At 43.0% G+C, this 19,475-nt stretch overlaps 3 protein-coding genes across 3 annotated transcripts; all 3 read left to right on the forward strand.

The window, feature by feature from the left end:
- The first annotated feature begins 8,402 nt into the window (after positions 1-8,402).
- Positions 8,403-11,833, forward strand: LOC127784443 (trihelix transcription factor ENAP1-like). Its single transcript, XM_052311752.1, has 2 exons — positions 8,403-10,206; positions 11,524-11,833. The coding sequence occupies exons 1-2, from the start codon at positions 9,198-9,200 to the stop codon at positions 11,532-11,534; spliced, it is 1,020 nt and encodes a 339-aa protein (XP_052167712.1). The 5' UTR covers positions 8,403-9,197; the 3' UTR covers positions 11,535-11,833.
- A 965-nt stretch (positions 11,834-12,798) lies between these two features.
- On the forward strand, positions 12,799-17,310 carry LOC127784676 (cyclic nucleotide-gated ion channel 17-like). Its single transcript, XM_052312016.1, has 7 exons — positions 12,799-13,099; positions 13,432-13,942; positions 14,542-14,754; positions 15,092-15,396; positions 15,606-15,717; positions 16,035-16,271; positions 16,454-17,310. The coding sequence occupies exons 1-7, from the start codon at positions 13,044-13,046 to the stop codon at positions 17,159-17,161; spliced, it is 2,142 nt and encodes a 713-aa protein (XP_052167976.1). The 5' UTR covers positions 12,799-13,043; the 3' UTR covers positions 17,162-17,310.
- A 656-nt stretch (positions 17,311-17,966) lies between these two features.
- LOC127785319 (uncharacterized) lies at positions 17,967-19,396 on the forward strand. Its single transcript, XM_052312755.1, has one exon. It carries the CDS (start codon positions 17,981-17,983, stop codon positions 19,256-19,258), a length of 1,278 nt encoding a protein of 425 aa, XP_052168715.1. The 5' UTR covers positions 17,967-17,980; the 3' UTR covers positions 19,259-19,396.
- Positions 19,397-19,475: the final 79 nt, after the last annotated feature.

The following is a 19,475-nucleotide window of genomic DNA, read 5'->3' on the forward strand; positions in this document are numbered from 1 at the left end:
ATTCAGAGTTCGTTTTTCTCTTTCAGAACAAGAAGATTACGGATCAAACTCACATAGCTAAGAACTTCATTAATTATGTTCCTGAATCTTCACCAGAATCACAGTACAATCCTTCATATATGCACGCATCCAGCCAGCCAATTAGAGTAAAGAGATCTCGCCATTTTGCAGGAATATTTTTCTCCTGATCATCTGTCGCTTTTCCAGCCATTTTTTCAGAGTTGAGACTTTCAGTTTCAGAGTAGTTTTAGGTTGTTTCGTGTGTGCTTCTGCAGGCAGAGCTGGGATCCTGGCATGTGTTGGCCACTAACTCCTGGGAGCCTATGGATTAATTGAGCCGATAACATTATAATAATAATCTTAAATTCTTAATCTTAATCACGCAGCTCACGTTGGGTGAGATGGTACAAGACGAGGATCATTCCCAATGCAAACCTGTCTGTCAGATTTGTTGTCCCTGGATCTCGTAATCTTGTAATATATCCGCGATCAAAGCTTTTTAAGTGTTCACGAAAAAAAAAAAAGATCTGTACGTGGGCACTTTATTGGACTTAGAATTTGACATTGTTATCGCAGATTGATTTGCATTTGAGGTTGCTAAATACGGTAAACTGTGCGATTAGCATGCTAATTAAGTAGTCATATGATCTAGCTGGCATGGGATTAGTACGGGTAGATGTTAATGCGATGCTTTTGGTTAGTTTACAGCCAATTGGGGCTCCTGGTTTGCTAGGTTGGTCCCCCAGGGTTGTACGATGGAATCGGGGACAATGCATTTTAATAAAATTAATTAAAAGAGGGATATGATTTGTGTTTTTCTAAACAAAGAGGAAAAGAACAAGGAGAGAATCCGTACACGATACCGGTGTCGCGTCGATGATACTGCAGGCTCCCGTGTCCGGTTTTGAGGGTGCTGAGCTAATCAATCAATCCATTAACCATTGTCAAATATCGTTTTAGTTTTGGGTTATGTCGAGCATGTCTATTTTAACTATTATTTCTTATAAATTCGTATATTCTAATATCACAAAGTTTTTATTTAGCATAAGAATTCGTAATTTATATAAGTCTTAAAATAAACGATTTTTCAAAAGTTAATGGTAAAAATAGACATAGACATGTTTAATCCATATTCTTTCACAATTGAAACACATATTTTATTTGTTTTTGTTAACAAGTTTTTTTAAACTACTAAACGATATATTTTACGTGAAAAACTTTCTATATAAAAGTTTTTTCAAATATCATATAAATTTATTTTTAATCTTGAAATAATCAAAAATCAATAAATCATACTCTATCCGTTATATATTATAAATATTATAAGTTGTTTGACCTTTTTAAGTAACATATTATAGAAATACATTTAATATTAAATTTGATAAAACTAATTTAATATCGCTAAATTTTTCTATAAACTTGACAAAGGCTAATAAAATTTAATTAGAAAAAAATCAAACGACTTATAATATGAAATGAAGGAAGTCCGTGCTAATGATTTCTCATTTTTGTGTCCCTATACTTAATCTTTCATCGGACTCGTTCAACGTGACCTAAGTTAGATTAAAGATAGAATGATAAATCAATTTGAAACATTTGGAATAAGTAATTAACCATCATACAAATCATGATTAAGCCTTACTCATAAACTAACCAATGATAGGTAATTAAGGCTAGGCGACGTGTCGGCCCATACCCCGTCCGTCCTGTAATAATCTCCTCGGCGCGACGCCACGCCACCGACCAACGCGACAAGGCGAGACGACGCGCACGCGACACACAGCCAGCGGAAGCAGCAGCAGGACGAGGAGGAGGAGGAGGAGGAGGAGGAGGAGATAGCTTAGATCCCGCTCGCCTCTGATCCCCCCGGATCCGATCCGAGATCCTCCACCCATGGCGTCCGGCCGGTGCTGCACGTTCCTCGAGATCCTGCTCGCCATCATCCTCCCGCCCCTCGGCGTCTTCCTCCGCTTCGGATGCTGCAGCGTACGCCGCCACGAATCCCCTTGCTTGCCCTCCCTATCTCTCTCCTTGCCTCCCCGACGATCTCCCGCTCGCTCTGCTACTGTTCGTGGATAGGTGGATCGGGGGGATTCGTTGTCTCGTGTGCATCTGGTCGTTAGAATTTCAATTTCGGGGGGCGAATTTTTTGCGGTCTGGTAGGTCGATTTTGCTCGCATCCAGTAATAATAATTCGAGGATACTGGGAGTGGTTGCGAATCCCCGAGCTCCAAACGCTGCGCTGCCAGCGCTGAATCTTGGGTGGACAACTCTCGATGTAGCTCTGCTTCGTGCAATGGCTATCCTATGCAATTGGGCTTCCTTTGGTTTCTCTCTCTAACCATTTTTCATCTGGAGTTCATATGAAAGTGCTACTGTCGGTTTGTGATTTATGATTTATGTTAATCCTTGCAGTGTAAGTACCCTAGAATTTCTGGTAATTATGCAATCCCTATCTACTGATAACTGATCCAAGAGAATAGGCTGAAATTTTGTCACAAGTCCATATAATCTGCCTGGTGTTATTTTATTTTAAACTGGTTCTTCGATGTATTATAGCGCATATATTGTCAACTTAGTCATCCCCAGGCCAATTTTTATGCTCAAGTGGAAGTGCTGCACAAAGAGCATGGGGATTATGTTTGAATTTTGACTAGTGATAATGGCATAGTTTTCTTGACTCTGCTACATCTGCCTGTGTTGATATCAAAAGTTAAACCATAGGCATAGTCCGAATGAATCAGCGATGAACAAGCTCTTTTTTTTTTGTGCTGATAACACTACTGACAATTCTGCGTTCTATCTTTTCCGCCCCTCGTGGTAACATACTAATAGTGTTGATATTTATTATGTCTTAAACAGATGGAGTTCTGCATCTGCTTGCTTCTCACCATCCTTGGCTATGTCCCTGGCATCATCTACGCAGTCTATGTGCTTGTTGCTCTTGACTCAGACCAGTACCAGAGGGAATATCATACCCTTGCTTAGGCAGTCCACTTCAATTCTGTCGAAACCTATGCTCTATCCAGAACAGCCAAGTTCTGCTGTTGAATTGGTATCTGGTAACTTCGTCTGGGTTTTTTGATATGGCGTTGTGAATCTTGTGATTATAAAGTAGAAACAGTGGTTCGTATCAAGGAGGACGAGGAGGCACCTAGTCATTTGGTCGTGTTGAATCTCCCTATTCATCTGTTTTGTGCTAAATGTATCATTTTATCTGGATCTCTTGACTCCTTATTTCAGTCTGTAAAATGCTCAAACTGTGGTCTGGTCTCCATTCTGTAATTTTGATTCAAGAAAATAAGTTGTTGAGGGTAAAGATTATTGGTGTTTGTATGTCAATACCGTTGCAATTCTTGCCTATTTCGTCATGGAAACAATGGGGGTGATTATTTTGTTACAACGACGTCAGTACCACCTTATATGCCAGTCTATTTATACTTTGCCAGTGAACTTCAATGTTTGGTGGGTTTCATACCTTATGCATAAGGTATTCAGGTGCTTCACCAATCTTTGAAGACCACTCTGGATTTTTGCATGATGGAAATGTTCTCTGAGAATTCCTTGTAGAAATAGATGACTTTATCATACTTGATCTGTAGAGTACTAACATTTATCCAGGCCTTGTAGGAAAACAGAAAACAGTCTTAGAACCCTCGCCCTTTTTCAAAATATGATATGCTTGTCACATGCTGTAATGTGCAGGAAAGTTTGTTTTGTTCAGTACTCTAGTCCTCTGACAATAAATTAATCAGTGTCCCTCGTTTGATGGATCATATCTTGCTGCTGATTGTAGTAATCACTTTTCATTTGATGGATCATATCTTGCTGCTGGTTGTAGTAATCACTTGATCCTGTCACTTGTGTCCTCTGTTATCTGCGCTTTCTGAACGACATCTTCATACTGATGTCGAATCATAGATGGATATTATAAAATACATGAAGAGAATGCTTGTTTCTGGTGCTGAATGTTCGTGCCCATGTGATATTCAGTGATTCTGTTAGATTGTGAGCGCCTGATGAATAGATTGTGTGTAGCTGCTCATGAAGTTTCTTTAATGTTTCATTTCTGATTGCAACGATTCTGTCTGCCCTGCTGTGAGAGAGATGCCCCTGACCTTCCCTGTCCACTTGACTATGCTGATCAGGTTGTGTATGTGCATTATATTCAAGGGTACATAAACTGTCGCATCCGATTCTCTGTTTCGTTTTCTTAATAATGCAGTCATCCTTAATTGGGTTGGACATTCTTAATTGGGTTAGACGTCATCGTTGACCAATACATTTGCTGTATTATATAAAGATACAACGCGTTGAAGAGATATGAGGTGGATCAAAGTATGTGATTTTAGTTCTGAATTGATATAAAATGTCACGTTCTTGGGGATGTCTGAAACTCTGAATTGTTGTTGTATGTCGATCCATCGGTGCGGCATCCAGAGGCTGGCATGCAGGTCGGTATATCAACGATTGATCTGCATATCTTTTTCATAAAATTGCATGTCTCAGACTCAGCATGCTACTCTACCATATGGAGGCATGGAGCCTTCGTTTCTGGAACTGAAACGGCAGAAAAACTCATTAGTCGTCAGAGGTGAGAAGAATTCACGGGCTGCAGGTTCTGGGAGCTATGAACAGCGTACTTATGAATTTTGACAGCAATCACATAGGCTGTGTTTAGATCCAAAGTTTGGATCCAAACTTCAGTCCTTTTCCATCACATCAACCTGTCATACACACAACTTTTCAGTCACATCATCTCCAATTTCAACTAAAATCCAAACTTTGTGCTGGACTAAACACAGCCATAGTCTGCGTCATGATCAGCTTTGTTTCAATCCATTCTGGTTCAGGTGCCCCCTCCTCTTCATTTCTGACTTCTGCTCCAGGTGCCCAGTTATCGACAAAGGGGACAAATGATCTACTGAATCGCAGCAAAAATCTGATTTTCAACTAGTTTTGTTCATTTAAATTTCAAGAGCTATTACTCAGAACCATGGTGGATAACTCATATTCATGCCAAATAATGCCTTACACACAGTACCAATAATTTATAATCCTGGTGCAAGTCTAAATTGTGATATCACTCTGACTGCTACTCCTACAGTCATTTTACCAACCTTCTCTTTTGTCACAAACCCTGCATTTTTATTGAGTATTGGAAGCTGAAACTAGTAGTACCAGTGTACTAAAAAACATTCGGACTTATCAGAGCTTTACAGCTTTTATTCAAAGTTTATGCCACTCATGAATTTGTTCCATGGGCCTGTGAAGACGCAATGAATGTAAAGTCAGCAATTAGGCATCTGAAATTACATGTCTGCTTTGTCTGACAGTCACAATTATACGCTCATTATTTTCCAAAACACTGTGCACACATCTTCCAACTCTCATTCAGTCATTCTGTTTCCATGAAGGCGTCCAGTCTCTTGATAATGTCTCCATGAAAGGCTTCCTATGCTGCTGTCATGAGTGCCTCGACACCATCAGACATCAGTGCTGCCTATCTGATCATGTTTCATTACTGACTGTACACTGAACATGCAGTGTTTCACTGGTACCAGCTGGTATTGTCAAATTCTTTTTTCTTCCCTGAAGAAACAGTATTGTCAAATTCTTTTGCATCTCCTTAACTGAAGTCCCTCTATCAAAAAAAAAAAAAGCTTCATGGAATGAATCCGGACAAGTGAAGTTGGTTTTTTTAGACGGAGAGAGTACGTTCTCCCGAACATGAGCAGCAACATGACTGCATCCTATAGTTTCAGTGAGAGAAATGTCTGGTTAAGTGCCGTGTTACTATTTCATGGCTCCTCAAAGCTGGCTGTGAATGGGAAACGTGTGGTTAAACATGGAGCAGACAGCAGCAGAGTGGTCGGCAGGTCGGCAAGTGTCCCTCTACTGCTGCTGCTGCTGCTGCTTGCTCATCATCAAGATTCAAGAGGAGCTTGACCTGGACGTCTCCTCTGCTCCATGTTTGTGGATTGATCAATGGGCACCACTCAACCATCCTAATCCTAGGTAGGATTTGGAGGATGAGTACACTCTTTTGTGCTCACCACTGACTTGGATGGCATATTCTCCATGCAACTTTAAAGTCCTTTCCGTTAGGGCAATGCATATGGTTTTGAAAATGTGGTCATCAGTTGATTCATCATCCTTCATCTAGAGAATTTGCCAATTTGTATGCTTGGGCTGTATAGTAACTATGACATGATCTAAGATTTTGCAGATATCACACATAGATAAAGGCCGTGTTTAGTTCACCTCCAACTTCCAACTTTCCATCACATCACATCATATCTAAAATTTTCCTACACACATAAACTCTTAACTTTTTTTTTCCAAACTACCAACTTTCCCTAAACTTTCAACTTTTTTTCAGGAACTAAACACAGCCAAAAAGAGAGAGAGAAGAGTTTAAATAGTGGAGCAATCAAGTGGGCATTGTTTATGCCCTTGCTAATTGCTAGTAGTACAAACTAAAATAGCCAATATCTGATAATCTGAACATGAGAACGGCTGCCCCGTTGTGTTTCAAAGAAGAGAGCTGGAGTACATGAAAAATCTTAGTACTATACTAAGTACAAATGAACTGTACCTGTCTCTAGTGTATAAGTTTTGATGGGATTAGTACACTGTACAGTAATCACATCGTACCACAAGCCAACCCTACTGATTTTAAATCCACAAGGGTAGGAGTGCATGATCAGACTCAAAAACTCTGGTGAGCAGTGAGCTAAATAAATTGCACTTTTTTTTTTAACATTAAATAAATTGCACTTGTGCACAGTTCTGCACTTAATATGCAAGCATCAGATAACTGCAACTAGTCTTGCATATACGGTGATGATAGTAGCAGTACGCCAGTACCATATGCTTGAATTTCTCTATAATTATTGACTTCCACTTAACTGCCGTAGGCCGTAGATGTTGCAAGATCCCACTAATGGTCAACCAGTTGAACAGAACAATGATAGAGGTAGAGTACAGTAGAGTACTACCAGTATACTCCCTCCGTTATCTATTATAAGAGATTTTAATATTTTACTTACACTATTTAACTATTCATCTTATTTACAAAATTTTAAAATTATTATTATTTTTGTTTATGACTTACTTTATTATCTAAAGTATTTTAAGCACAACTTTTTATTTTTTATATTTACATAATTTTTTTAATAAGACGAGTGGTTAAACATAGTAAGTAAAATATCAAAATCCTTTATATTAGGGAACGGAGAGAGTATTATCTCTGTTAAAAAACTCGATCTATCTTTTTAGTACTGCAATAATTCTTTATTCAGATTCATGGTACTTCCTTTTGGGTTATTATTATTTTTTTGAACGGAGAAGAGGCAGTACTCGGTGCAGTTGAGTGCAGCGCAGGCTGGAGTTGGGAGTTGGCTGCCTGCGATGCGAGGGCAAAGCAAAGGAAAAAAGATGCCGCTGCAGGCGGCTGCCGCCACCCACCAACCGCGGACAAGTGGAAGCCCCAAACCCCAACCGAAAGCGACCGCGCGCGCCTTTGGTGGATGGCCGTTGGCGCCGAGGCAAGCGAGGCGCCTGTATTTTCTTACATTTCAGCCCTTCCCTAAAAACTTATTTTACGAATGAACCTTTAAAAAAAACTCTTATAAATGAACCCTTAGAAACTTATTTTACTTTTGCACCTAGGTCCAACGCTATGCTGAAGTCAATGGCGACGAGGGAGTTGACACCTTGTCACTTTGTGTGAGCACGCGGACCGGCATTTTGGCGATTGTTAAGATCTCTAGCCTTGATCCTCGGTATGGTGAAGTGAACTATGGTTGCGTGGACACGGTCAGTCAGCAGTTGCAGTTGTTTCATGACAGTCCATCTGGTTGTGGCCGCTGCCGTGCCGAATCAGTGACCAGGATTTATTAGCACCAAAGACTCCGGCGCTGTGACGTTGGACCTCATCTTTCCCAAAGTCTAAACTTGAAATAAAGCTTTGCTGATGGTGTCTATATATGTAAAATAAGTTTATAGAAAGGGGGTAAAACAGAAGAAATCCAGGGCGAGGCGTGGTCAGTGGTCACCAACCGCGGGCGCCGCGACTGCCTGCCTTGCTGTCTCGTGCCTGCCGTGGAAAACGAGGGAACGGGAACCCAACCCAGGCGCGGGCCCCGCCGGCCACCGCGTGCAGTCGCAGCAACAGCCAGTACTCTCTCTGCGCGGCGGCAGCGCATTTCCCACTCGGCCACTCCAGCCCCCCGCAGCATCCGCCCGATCCGCTGCGCGTCCCGACGCGCCGCGCGGCTGCTTGGCTGTTGGCTCCCACCACACCTTGGCGTGGCCGTGGCGCGGGTGTTGGATCCGTCCGGTCAGCGCTGGCGTCACCCTCCACTCCCTCTCCTTCCGCCCTTGCCTCCTCCTCCGCCTAATGCGATCCGACGCGCGCCACCACCACCTCCTCCTCCGATCCCGCATGCGCCCGGTCCACCGCGCCTCGCCTCGCTGACCCACGGGGGCCACCTGCTGCTGCTGGTGGTGGACGGACGGAGTTGTCCGCGACGGTCTCCCACTTTCCGCCTCTTCCCCACCACCATCGTTCTCCTTCTCTTCTCCCTCTCCCACCTTTCTCCCCCCGCGCGCCCGATCCTTCCCTTCCCCCAACTCCCTCTCGCATTTCCCAGCTCGGATCCTCTTCTGACTTCTCTCTCTCTCTCCGTCTGTCTCTCTCCTCTTTCGAGGTCTTCAGTCTTCAGTGTTCTTGACGACCTTGCTGCTTCTTGCCTCTGTTTCGCCTCCTACTTGCCGTCTTCTTCTTCTTCTTGCTGCTGCTGCTGCTGCTGAATTTTTCTTCGGTCAGTTAGTCGGTCAGGCCGGTGCCGGTCTGGGAGCGATTCCACCGGACGCACGCATCAACAGTGGAGGGAGGGGAGGGGAGGAGCTTCCCCTTTTTGATCTAGCAAGTCGTCGTCTCCAAAAATACACTTTTTTTTGTTGGGTCTTTGGAACAAAAGGGTCTCCTCCTTTTGATCTTTCTGTCTCATCACTAAATTAGCAAAGCTTTGTGCTTCGCGGCGATCTCTTTTCAGCTAATTCAGTCTCTGTTGATAGCTTCGTTGCCCAAGAGAGATCCCCCATGTCAGAGGCGAGCGGATGACACCGCAATTCGGGTCCGGTTCTTCCGCCTGAGCTGCAGAATTTTAAGCTTCCTCCGTGGTGCCGCCATGGATGCCCTTCCTGACGCCGCCGACGCGGCGCCGTTGGCGGCGGCGGCGGCGCCGCCGCAGAAGCGCGACGAGTGGAGCGAGAGCGGCATTGTGCGGCTGCTGGAGGCGTACGAGGCCAAGTGGCTGCTGCGGAACCGCGCCAAGCTCAAGTGGAGCGACTGGGTCGACATTGCCCACGAGGTGTCCGCCCACTGCGCCATGGAGAACGCCGCCGCCGCCGCCGCCACGGGGAAGCCCGGGAGCAGCACGGCCAAGACGCCCAACCAGTGCAAGAACAAGATCGAGTCCATGAAGAAGCGGTACAGGGCGGAGTCCGCCGCGGCGGCGCGCGCCGGCCCCGCCGCCGCCGGTGCTGGCCCGTCGTGGCGGTTCTTCGCCCGCATGGACGGCTTGCTCAAAGGCCCCGCCGGCTCCGGCCAGCCGCAGGCGGAGTTGAGCAACAGCATAGACCTGCGAGCTCCTCCTCCTGCAAAGGTTGAGGTCGATGTCGATGCAGATTTCGTCAGTCAGTTAGCTGATGCAGGGCCGGGTGCACTTTCTGAATTGGTGAGTGCATATGCAAACGGCTCGATTCAAGAGAAATTGGACAAGGTTGAGAACAGTGGGCAGGTTGAGGGGAGAGCTGCAGAGAGTGATGTCAATGTGAGCTCTCCGAGGATCAAGGAGGCGAACGAGGATGCCGAGGAGGTGGACAAGGTATGGGACATGTCCAAGAAGAGGAAGAACACGGAGTTTGATATCGCGAAGAGCATCGAGTTGCTGGCAAGCTCATTCTTGAAGATTGAGCGCGCAAGAATGGACCTGTACAGGGAAACAGAGAGGATGAGGGTTGAGGCTGAGATTAAGAAGGGTGAGATGGAGCTCAAGAGGACAGAGATTATGGCAAAGACGCACTTGCAGATCGCTAAGCTTTTCGCAAAGAGATTGAAGGAGTGCAGCAGCAAGACTGGTGGTAGCTCATCTGTAACAGCTGAAGTGGACAACCATGCCAAGAAAGGAGAAAATGGTTAGTATCAACATGACAATTTGCGAATAAACTGGTTGTAGTTAACTAACTTAATAGGGGTATATGTTGTTCTTTACATTCCATAGCTATCAAACATTCCATGCAATTTGAAGTTAAGTACTCCTACTTGGCATTTGCTATATCTGGAGTTCACTAATAGATTAGGAAGTTCCAGCCTGTTGAGTTTTGTCTAGTGTAATTATGCGCTACATAGTCTTTGAGTTCCAAATTTTTGGAGTTCGGTACAACTATATCGATAGAAGCTGATATTTTCTGAGTGCATGTTCTGAAATACAGAACGGCTTGATTGCATGTGTGGTATAGTGCAAACACATGATGTTTCATTAGTACAAGATTTTGATTGTAGGAGTGCATAGACTAAATTGCGATCTGCAAAAAGTACAATTACGTGCGACCTCAGCAGAGCGATCTTCCATGTTGCAAACACATGTTACCTGAATTACCTAAATGATCAGACCTTACATTAAAAAGATTGTATACAACCGCTAAGTAATAAAATTGTAATGAAAATATAATCAACTGTGCTGATGGCATGCTATAAAAATACTCCTACTGGGTTAAGCCATGAATAGACAAAATTTTGCTATGTTCTCCTACTCTCCTTCAAAAGCGAATCCAAAATTCGTATAACCCTAGAGGTGTCCAATTCATAAAAATGAAAGAGCAGTTGCATGCTTGTTGAAAGTGATTCTGACTGTATAATGCTACCATAATCTATACAAATTGAACTTACAAATATTCTGGAGAAAAAAAATACTGGATCAGCCTATGGATGTGTTTAAGTGCATCTGTGCATATATATATCTGATTTGATTGAATACGCTAATATTCCATATCTTATCAAAATGGACCATGTAAGCCTTTTCATGCATAAGAGGAAATTAGATTATGAGAAAATCGACACAGGTTGCTAAATCTGTTCAGCTTAGCATATATTCAGAATCAATCATCAAGTGATCATGTACCAGTACTATCAGGGCTAAGTCTTGGTTTGTGCTAGTGCAATTATGTTTACTTTGTATTGATAAAAGGCAAGGTTAGCACACCAAACAATTCAAGGATTAGCATTTATGCCCTCAAGTTGAAACCGATCTGAATTTCTGAACTTTTAAATGCTTCCATCTTCAAATACATCTCAAAAATTATCTTTTTTGATCTTCTTTTAAGTTGCTTGGAAGTGCCAACTGAAAGCGCGGTTTTCATTGTAATCAAACACGTTGAATGATGTTTACACTTTCTATCTCATCTTGTTTCGCTGTGAGCAGTTCTTCTGACTTTTGGGCTTATGAATTTCAGGTTCAGGGTGATTGAAACACCAACTGATCGTCCAGAATCCAGAAAGCAGGCTTGTAGTTTTTGGTGTTCTTGTGCACCAAATGTATGTCTTTGATTGATCCGACTTCACCATGTACGAAGAGATAGTTAGCTGTAAAAGTAAAATGCAATAAATGATATGATTGTCCCCATTCAGTGGGGGATTATAGAAGCAGTTTTAGAATCAGTAACTAGCCTGAAGAAAGTTGTTGAGTTCCTTTTGTTAATATTTTTTGACTGACAGCCATCGTATGTATCATTCTACTTTTTTTAGATAATGGATTTTCATTAATCCGGCCTCTAGATCCACGATTTATATACACAGCCAAATGTATCATTATTCTACTATCTCATTGTTGCGAAGTGTTTTCTGAAGCAACATCCAACGATAAGATTCTTGCGGGATATTTTATTGCGTTGATAATATGGCTTTGGCCGTGTTAATTGCAGGATTAAAATGGTTGGAACTTACACTGTCGTTTACTTTTATGCTGTAATGTGGTATTCCAAGATCTCATCCGACTTTGTTTGATCCAGCATACTTATCACTTTATCAGATAGTGAAACCAGATCCCATTTAATTGCACTCTAATGACTCCACATCCCTGAATTTATCTACACGGTCGAGATTTTTTTTATATATATTCATGTATTACGATGTTGATATAAATAAAAGGTAAAATTTATTTTTAGCTAGAAACAAAAACGTTAAAAACGATACTACCATTTTTATTTTATTATTTTCGTGAATTTATCGTGATTCGAACCCCTACTGATACCTCTCTCTCCGTTTCCACCGGTAAAAAATAGGGAAAAAACAGAAAAGGCTGTTCAGATTTGCTAGAAAACTTTCATAAGTTTTTTTACCCCTAAAACTTTCATATTTGTGACTATAGAATCGTGTTGAGAACTCAAGATTTATGTATGAAGAAGAAAATTTGCTCGAAAGAAATTTTCACACATCTCATGTGCAAGATCCTAGCACTAACAAACCAAACCATATTTACCATATTTGAATATAAGTTTTATATAAGTTATATCATAGCTACAGTGTAGTTAAAGCTAAGTTACAATATAATTACACTTCAATTCCACTATATTACATGCGAAAGGTTTTGACTAAAAAAACTACGGGGCGATTTTTTAGATACTTCCAAGGCTGTTTGTCGTGGGTCCACATGTCAGTTACATGGTACAAATTCGTGTGGACTCTCTGTGTGGCTCAAGCTAACAAGCAGGAAGGCAGGGAGTAATTGGTCCAACTCCCTCTTCTTCTTCCTCGCCTCTCCCGAAAGGAAAAGAAAAGAAAACGAAAAAGGGGAAGAAAAATTTCTGTGTCCGTTCCATCCTAGTCCTTGGCAAGTCTTCTCAAGCAGGAGGAGGACTTGCCATGGTGTTGATTTGGGGCGGGAAGAAGCATCGGGCTCGCCGTCTGCTCCTCTGATCGGCCTCCTCAGTTGACACAGCAAGATTTGGTCCGGGGGGGAAGGGGAGCAGCCGCCATGTTTGGGTCCCGAGTCCAGGATGAGGTGGAGATGCAGAGGAGGACTACCAACAGGTGCGTGCTGCCAGCTTGTGATTCTTTAATCCTGTAGCTTCCTTTTCGTCTCTTGATGCAGAAGAGGAATTCTTTTCGGTTCTTTCAAGCATATGTAAGGAGGAAAGTTTCAATTTATACGGCAGATTTAGTTTGCCCCTTTCAATGTAGTAGCTTGATCCGCAGTTGCGAACAGGTGGACACAGGAGGCGATATGTTGTCAATATGCAATTCTGGTCTAATTGTTACCCTTTCTGATTGGAACCACCCAATATTTGCACAAAAGATAATACACATTCAGAGATAACATTTTTGCAGTTTTTTTTTCCTTACTGGGTTGTTTCTATGTGTAGGATCTTTCCTGATGAGAGACAGGACCAGTTTAAGCTACCGTTTCAAGCTGCACGGGCTGACAGATTTGGGGTAAACAGGATAGATGCAAAGACTACTGAGAAGATTAAAGTGATAAGTGAAGGCAACATACCATGGCACCGCCGCATTCTAGACCCTGGGAGTAGCATGGTGCTAATGTGGAACAGGGTGTTCCTAGGGTCCTGTTTGTTTGCTCTTTTCATTGATCCTTTCTTCTACTACCTGCCGCTAGTTCATGTACTAGATGAAAGTACCAACCGTTCATGCATTGCCAAGGACCGGCGATTGAGCATAACTATCACTGTTCTTAGGACATTTGCGGACTTGTTTTACATGCTGAACATCATGGTCAAGTTCCATACTGCATATGTAGATCCAAAGTCCAGAGTACTTGGGAAGGGAGAGCTTGTCTTGGACTTAAAGAAGATTCAACGGAGATATCTCAGAACAGATTTCTTTATTGACCTACTTGCAACGATCCCTCTTCCTCAGGTAAATAGCGCAGAAGTAATGCTTTTTTGGAATTCTTATTGCATTTGTTGATGGTAGATACCCCCAGTTACCCATGCGCAAGACTAAAGTTGTTCGAAAGAGTGACTATGGTGCAAATGTTTGTAATTGTGCACTTTATTTTCACCCTCCACTACATCTTTTGTTGCTAAAAGTTTTGTATGCCACAACCATCCCTCAAAGTACTTTTAATAATGCCCTTTTGCAATTTACTAGTATTTCCATTCTTTCTTTCTGTTTAGAATAAATTCATTAGTTTTCATGACTAAAAACTAAATCACTTCCCCTGAGTGAGTTTAAAGACAATTTATTTTATTATTTCCATGTTTACTTGGAATATTTTCATGATATAGTTAACTGCTACTTCAATTTATAATTATCCATGTTGTCTTTGCCAACATTGTTCTAAACCATTTTTACTTTGCACTGCTAGAACTACATGATTGGCATGTTATTTTCCCCCAATTTCCAGTGTGTGGTTGATCCGCTTTCCCACAACTGAATACCGATAATGTAATCAATTGAAACTTTTGAATTCTACAGTCATAGCCTGAATCTCCTGGTGGTACTTTCTCTTGCAGGTTACCGTGTGGATTATTATGCCTTCAATAAAAAACTCAGATTACAACATCCGGAACACCACATTTGCTCTGGTTATTATGATTCAGTATATATTCAGAATGTATCTCATTGTACCATTAAGCAATCAAATTATCAAAGCAGCTGGAGTAGTTGCCAAGTCAGCCTGGCTAGGAGCAGCATACAATCTTCTGTACTACATGCTTGCAAGTCATGTATGACCACCTTCCATCTTCAACTTAGTGTTCATCATTTTTGTGCCATGTTAATTTGTTTAAATACTAAGTGTTGTGCAATGTAATCTACAATTGAAACCCAACTTAAATTTTGCAGTTTTTTCCCTGATACCTCATTCACAGTAGGAATTGGACAAACAAAATGAGCCTGTCTGTAATCACAGCATGTAGATATGTTAATTTGGCCTCTCTAAAAAAGGAAATACATGCATATGTGCAAACTCAAATTGGAGGACAATAATTTTAATATCACAGCTCTTAGCTGCACTTTTTTTTTTGAACTAATACTTCAATAATGTTCCTCCTGGTTCTGCAGATTACTGGAGCAATATACTATCTTCTCTCCATTGAACGGCAAATTACATGTTGGAATCAGCAGTGCCTAAATGAGTCTTGTAGTTTTAACTTCATAAGCTGTGACAATACTGGTTCTAGCAGTTATCTTACTTGGGGAAAGAACACAAGTATATTTGACAATTGTGATCCCAATCGTAATTCAAGTGCTAACCCTCCACCATTTAATTATGGAATGTTTTCAACCGCACTGAGTAAAGGTGCTGTTTCTGCTCCATTTCTTGAGAAGTACTTCTTTTGTCTGTGGTGGGGCTTGCTGCAGCTTAGGTATAATTAATTTTTAATATACATCCCCATCTTGAATATTAAACTTTCTGTACATCTGTTGTTGATATCTTGCCTGTGAACTATTAATCTGATTATATACTTTACTTGGGGTTCTTCCATGATTTATCCATTTTATTCATGGTTCTGTGTGATTCAAATACAATTGCTCATGTTTAGTTTTCTGCTGCTGTATGTGCTCTCCTTTTCAGTTCTAGTGGAAATCCTCTTCAGACAAGTGCATACATCGCAGAGAACACATTTGCCATAGCAATTGGTGCTCTTAGTCTCGTACTCTTTGCTCAGCTGATTGGCAATATGCAGGTACTGTCATATCTTATGTTCTGAACTAGGGGAGAAAATGCTCCAAGGACAATAATTTTCTTGTTACTGTTTCAGTTTACTGTAAATGTAGTAATGCAAGATTGTTACGTTCTATAATATGTGCACATAAGTGGATGTCCTATTTCTGTGATCAATGGATGCTTCAAGTCAGAAATTTCCATTTTCATTGTTTTAAAATCTGATGACAGGAACATAAAACTATCACTTTGCTCATAAGCCATTTTCCACATTTGCAACCAATTGAGGTTGTTGGTTCAGAGATGTTGCTTACTGCCTTTTTGTTTGTCATCTTGTAGACATACTTGCAGTCCATCAGTAAAAGGCTTGAAGAGTGGAGGCTGCGGCAAAGAGATATGGAGGAGTGGATGAGACATCATCAGCTCCCTGATGAACTTCAAGATCGTGTCCGGCGATTCGTTCAGGTTAAATGGCTTGCAACACGAGGAGTAGAAGAGGAATCCATCTTACAAGCTTTGCCTGCTGATATACGCCGGGATGTACAGCGCCATCTTTGTTTGGACCTTGTTCGACGTGTAAGTTGTGGTTATTTACTTACATTTCAACTGAATTAGTAGAATGTTTTAGTTTCTGAAAGGTTTTAGATGTTAAATTTTCTAGTGGCATTCTGTCGTTTGGATGGAAAAATCAGTGACAAAAGTACCACCAGTGCTACTTCATAGTCTAGCATGTTTTCTTATCCCTTCCTAAAATGCAGGTCCCATTTTTCTCGGAGATGGATTACCAACTTCTAGACGCCATCTGCGAGCGTCTGGTGTCTTTCCTGTGCCCTGAGCGCACATACATTTCTCGTGAGGGTGATCCTGTGAATGAGATGCTCTTCGTCATACGCGGTAAGCTAGAGAGCTCCACAACCAACGGAGGCCGCAGCAACTTCTTCAACTCCATCATCCTGCGCCCTGGTGATTTCGCTGGCGAGGAGCTGCTCACATGGGCTTTACTTCCAAAGACCAATGTCAATTTCCCGCTTTCGACGAGGACAGTGCAGAGCCTTACAGAGGTTGAGGCCTTTGCCCTGAGAGCCGAGGACCTCAAGTTCGTCGCGAACCAGTTCAGAAGACTACACAGCAAGAAGCTCCAGCACACGTTCCGGTTCTACTCCCACCATTGGAGGACATGGGCTGCCTGCTTCATCCAGGCTGCTTGGCGGCAGCACCAGAGGAGAAAGCTGGCAGAGAGCCTGAGCCGGTGGGAATCATACTCATGGTGGCCAGAAGAACATCCACCTGCTGACAAGCCTAAACAGGAGGGCACTTCAAGCAGTACCAAGACTATTGCTGAGAGTGCCATTGCTCAAATGCACAAGTTCGCCTCCGCTTCCAGAAGGTTCCGTGCCGACGATACCACCATCCGGAGGCTGCAGAAGCCTGATGAGCCTGACTTCTCTGCAGATCATTTCGATTGAGGCTGATGTTTCCTGCTTTAAAAAAACTGTTGTAAAACCACTACTGTGCACTGCATTGTATTCAATAGCCATATAGTAATCCATGTGTATCTCAAAGATGAAACCAAACTGGTCCTTTGTGTAATTCAAATATACGCATTTTAGGAGCTGTGAATCGTGTGCATTTTGTTTGCAGTTGAACCAACTCGAGAATTTTGAAGAAATGAACAGTTTAGTAGTTTTATATATCGTACGATTTCACATTTCAGTTCCATCTCGTTTTGTTTTTCTCGATCTCGGGTTGCTCTAGCTGGGCTGTTCTTGATGGCTGCCGATTGCCACACTTCACAGGAGACAATTATCATGAAATTCCATTATTAGGCTTTCTTCGATCACAATCGCTCTGATCTTCCGAGAATCGTTTTTGGAGATTCAACTTTTTAATCCGTTGTTAGAAAGAAGGGTTATGCATATAGCTTAGCTAACCATAGATAGAAATATAAGTCTTTGAGGTGGTATATTAAGTAGTTTTTATGTCTTTCATTAAATTATTTATTCGTCCTATAACATATGCAATAATTAGATGTTACTTTATTTAAGCAAAGATCGGAATAAATTTTATTATTATTTTTATTAAAAAAAAGTAAGACAACGAATTACAGTAAGTCCAAAATAAATCGTTTGAATTTCGAAAGAGATATTGTTGGCTGTGGGCTAAGGTGGGCCGGTAATTTTCTAGCCTGTGGGCTGAAGGGCCGCAGTTTTCCCTCCTTTCCATCGTCTTCCTTCCGTGGGTTAGATCGATCGATCTGGCTCTCTCGCGGAGATCGAGCAAGACGGATGATGGCATCCATGGCGAAGGGCCGCCGCTTGTGGAAAACCAAGCATCTCACACTGCGCCCGCCCTGCCACGGCGGCGGCGATGGCGATGGCGATGGCGGTCACCCAGACTGGATTCTCCTCGACGTCCAGGCCTACATCGCCGACCGCCGGAACGCCACCACCGCCACCGCCATGCTCAGCAACGGCGGCCACCAAATCCAGGTCACCATCTGCGTCGCGCCGCCGCCGCTCGTCTCCTACATCTGCGCCTGGTCCCCCACCACCCACCCCGCCGAGCTCTTCGACACGGAGCCCACCGTCGAGGCCGTCGACGCCGACCTCCTCCTCCTCCGCATCCACGTCTCGCTCAACCATGTCCACGACCTCGTCTACCAGGCATCCATGTCGCCATCGCTGACGCTCATGCCCAGCCAAGATCCTTACCTGCACGAGCCCAACTGCATCGCGCTCATCCCCCGCTCCTCCCATGGCTTCTACATCTCCACGCTCGACACGGATCTCTGCAGTGGGATTGGGCGATACAACCTCTGCCTCTTCGACTCCACCAACTCCAAATGGAGCCATGAATCGCTCTCTCTGGATCAGCTGCGCAATCCGCCTGACAAAAACGAGGTGCTCCATATCACGGAGAAGGTGATCACCCTCAAACATCCACATCTGGTGGCCTTTGTTGATCTCTGGCGGGGCATCATCATCTGTGACATACTTGACAGCAAAATCGCTGCAAGCTATGTGCCGATTCCCAAGGAGATCATCAACCTCAATAGAACCCGTGGCTCAATGATCACCCGCGACATTGCTGTTGTCAAAGATCGCCTCACCATGGTCAGGATGGGCATTTTCTTTGATCCAGAGATCAACGGTTGGCACTGGGAGTTGTCCACATGGAGCAGGCCAGTGGGTTCTTGTTTGGACGACGAGGAGGATGAGGATTGGCGCGAGGACTTCATGGTAGAGTCATGTGACATCTCGGTTGATGACAACACCTGTAAGAACGTTGAGCTCCTGCCGAAGACACAGGATGATCGCCCTGCCATTGCTAAACTCCATGTAGCTAATCCCACTCTCAGCTTGACTGATCCTCAGGTTGTTTATCTCGTGGGCAATGTTGACATAACGGATGAAAAGGCTGTGTTGCTGACTCTTGACATGGCCAACAAGAGGCTTCAGAGGATATCGGTGTATGACGCCGAAAGATTCGTCAATGGCGTCGATGTCGGCTTCACGCAGTCTACCATCTCCCAATATTTCGCCCCTGCTTCAGGTGATCGATAATTCCCTGGCAATTATTTCCTGCTTGTTTGTCTTTCGGCCAAGCCTCCTGATCAATATGAGAAACGGAGAGGAGGAAAGGGAAGTGGATTGGGTTGGGTTAATTGGTTGCAAGTTGTAACTAATACGGGTCGGAATGAATTACATTATTGGAAAAGAAGATGAGTACAATAAGTCTTATATAAAACTAGGAGAGAATCCTTTATATGCCACTGAAAAT

Source organism: Oryza glaberrima, chromosome 9 (genome assembly GCF_000147395.1).
Source record: "Oryza glaberrima chromosome 9, OglaRS2, whole genome shotgun sequence".
Lineage (NCBI taxonomy): Eukaryota > Viridiplantae > Streptophyta > Magnoliopsida > Poales > Poaceae > Oryza > Oryza glaberrima.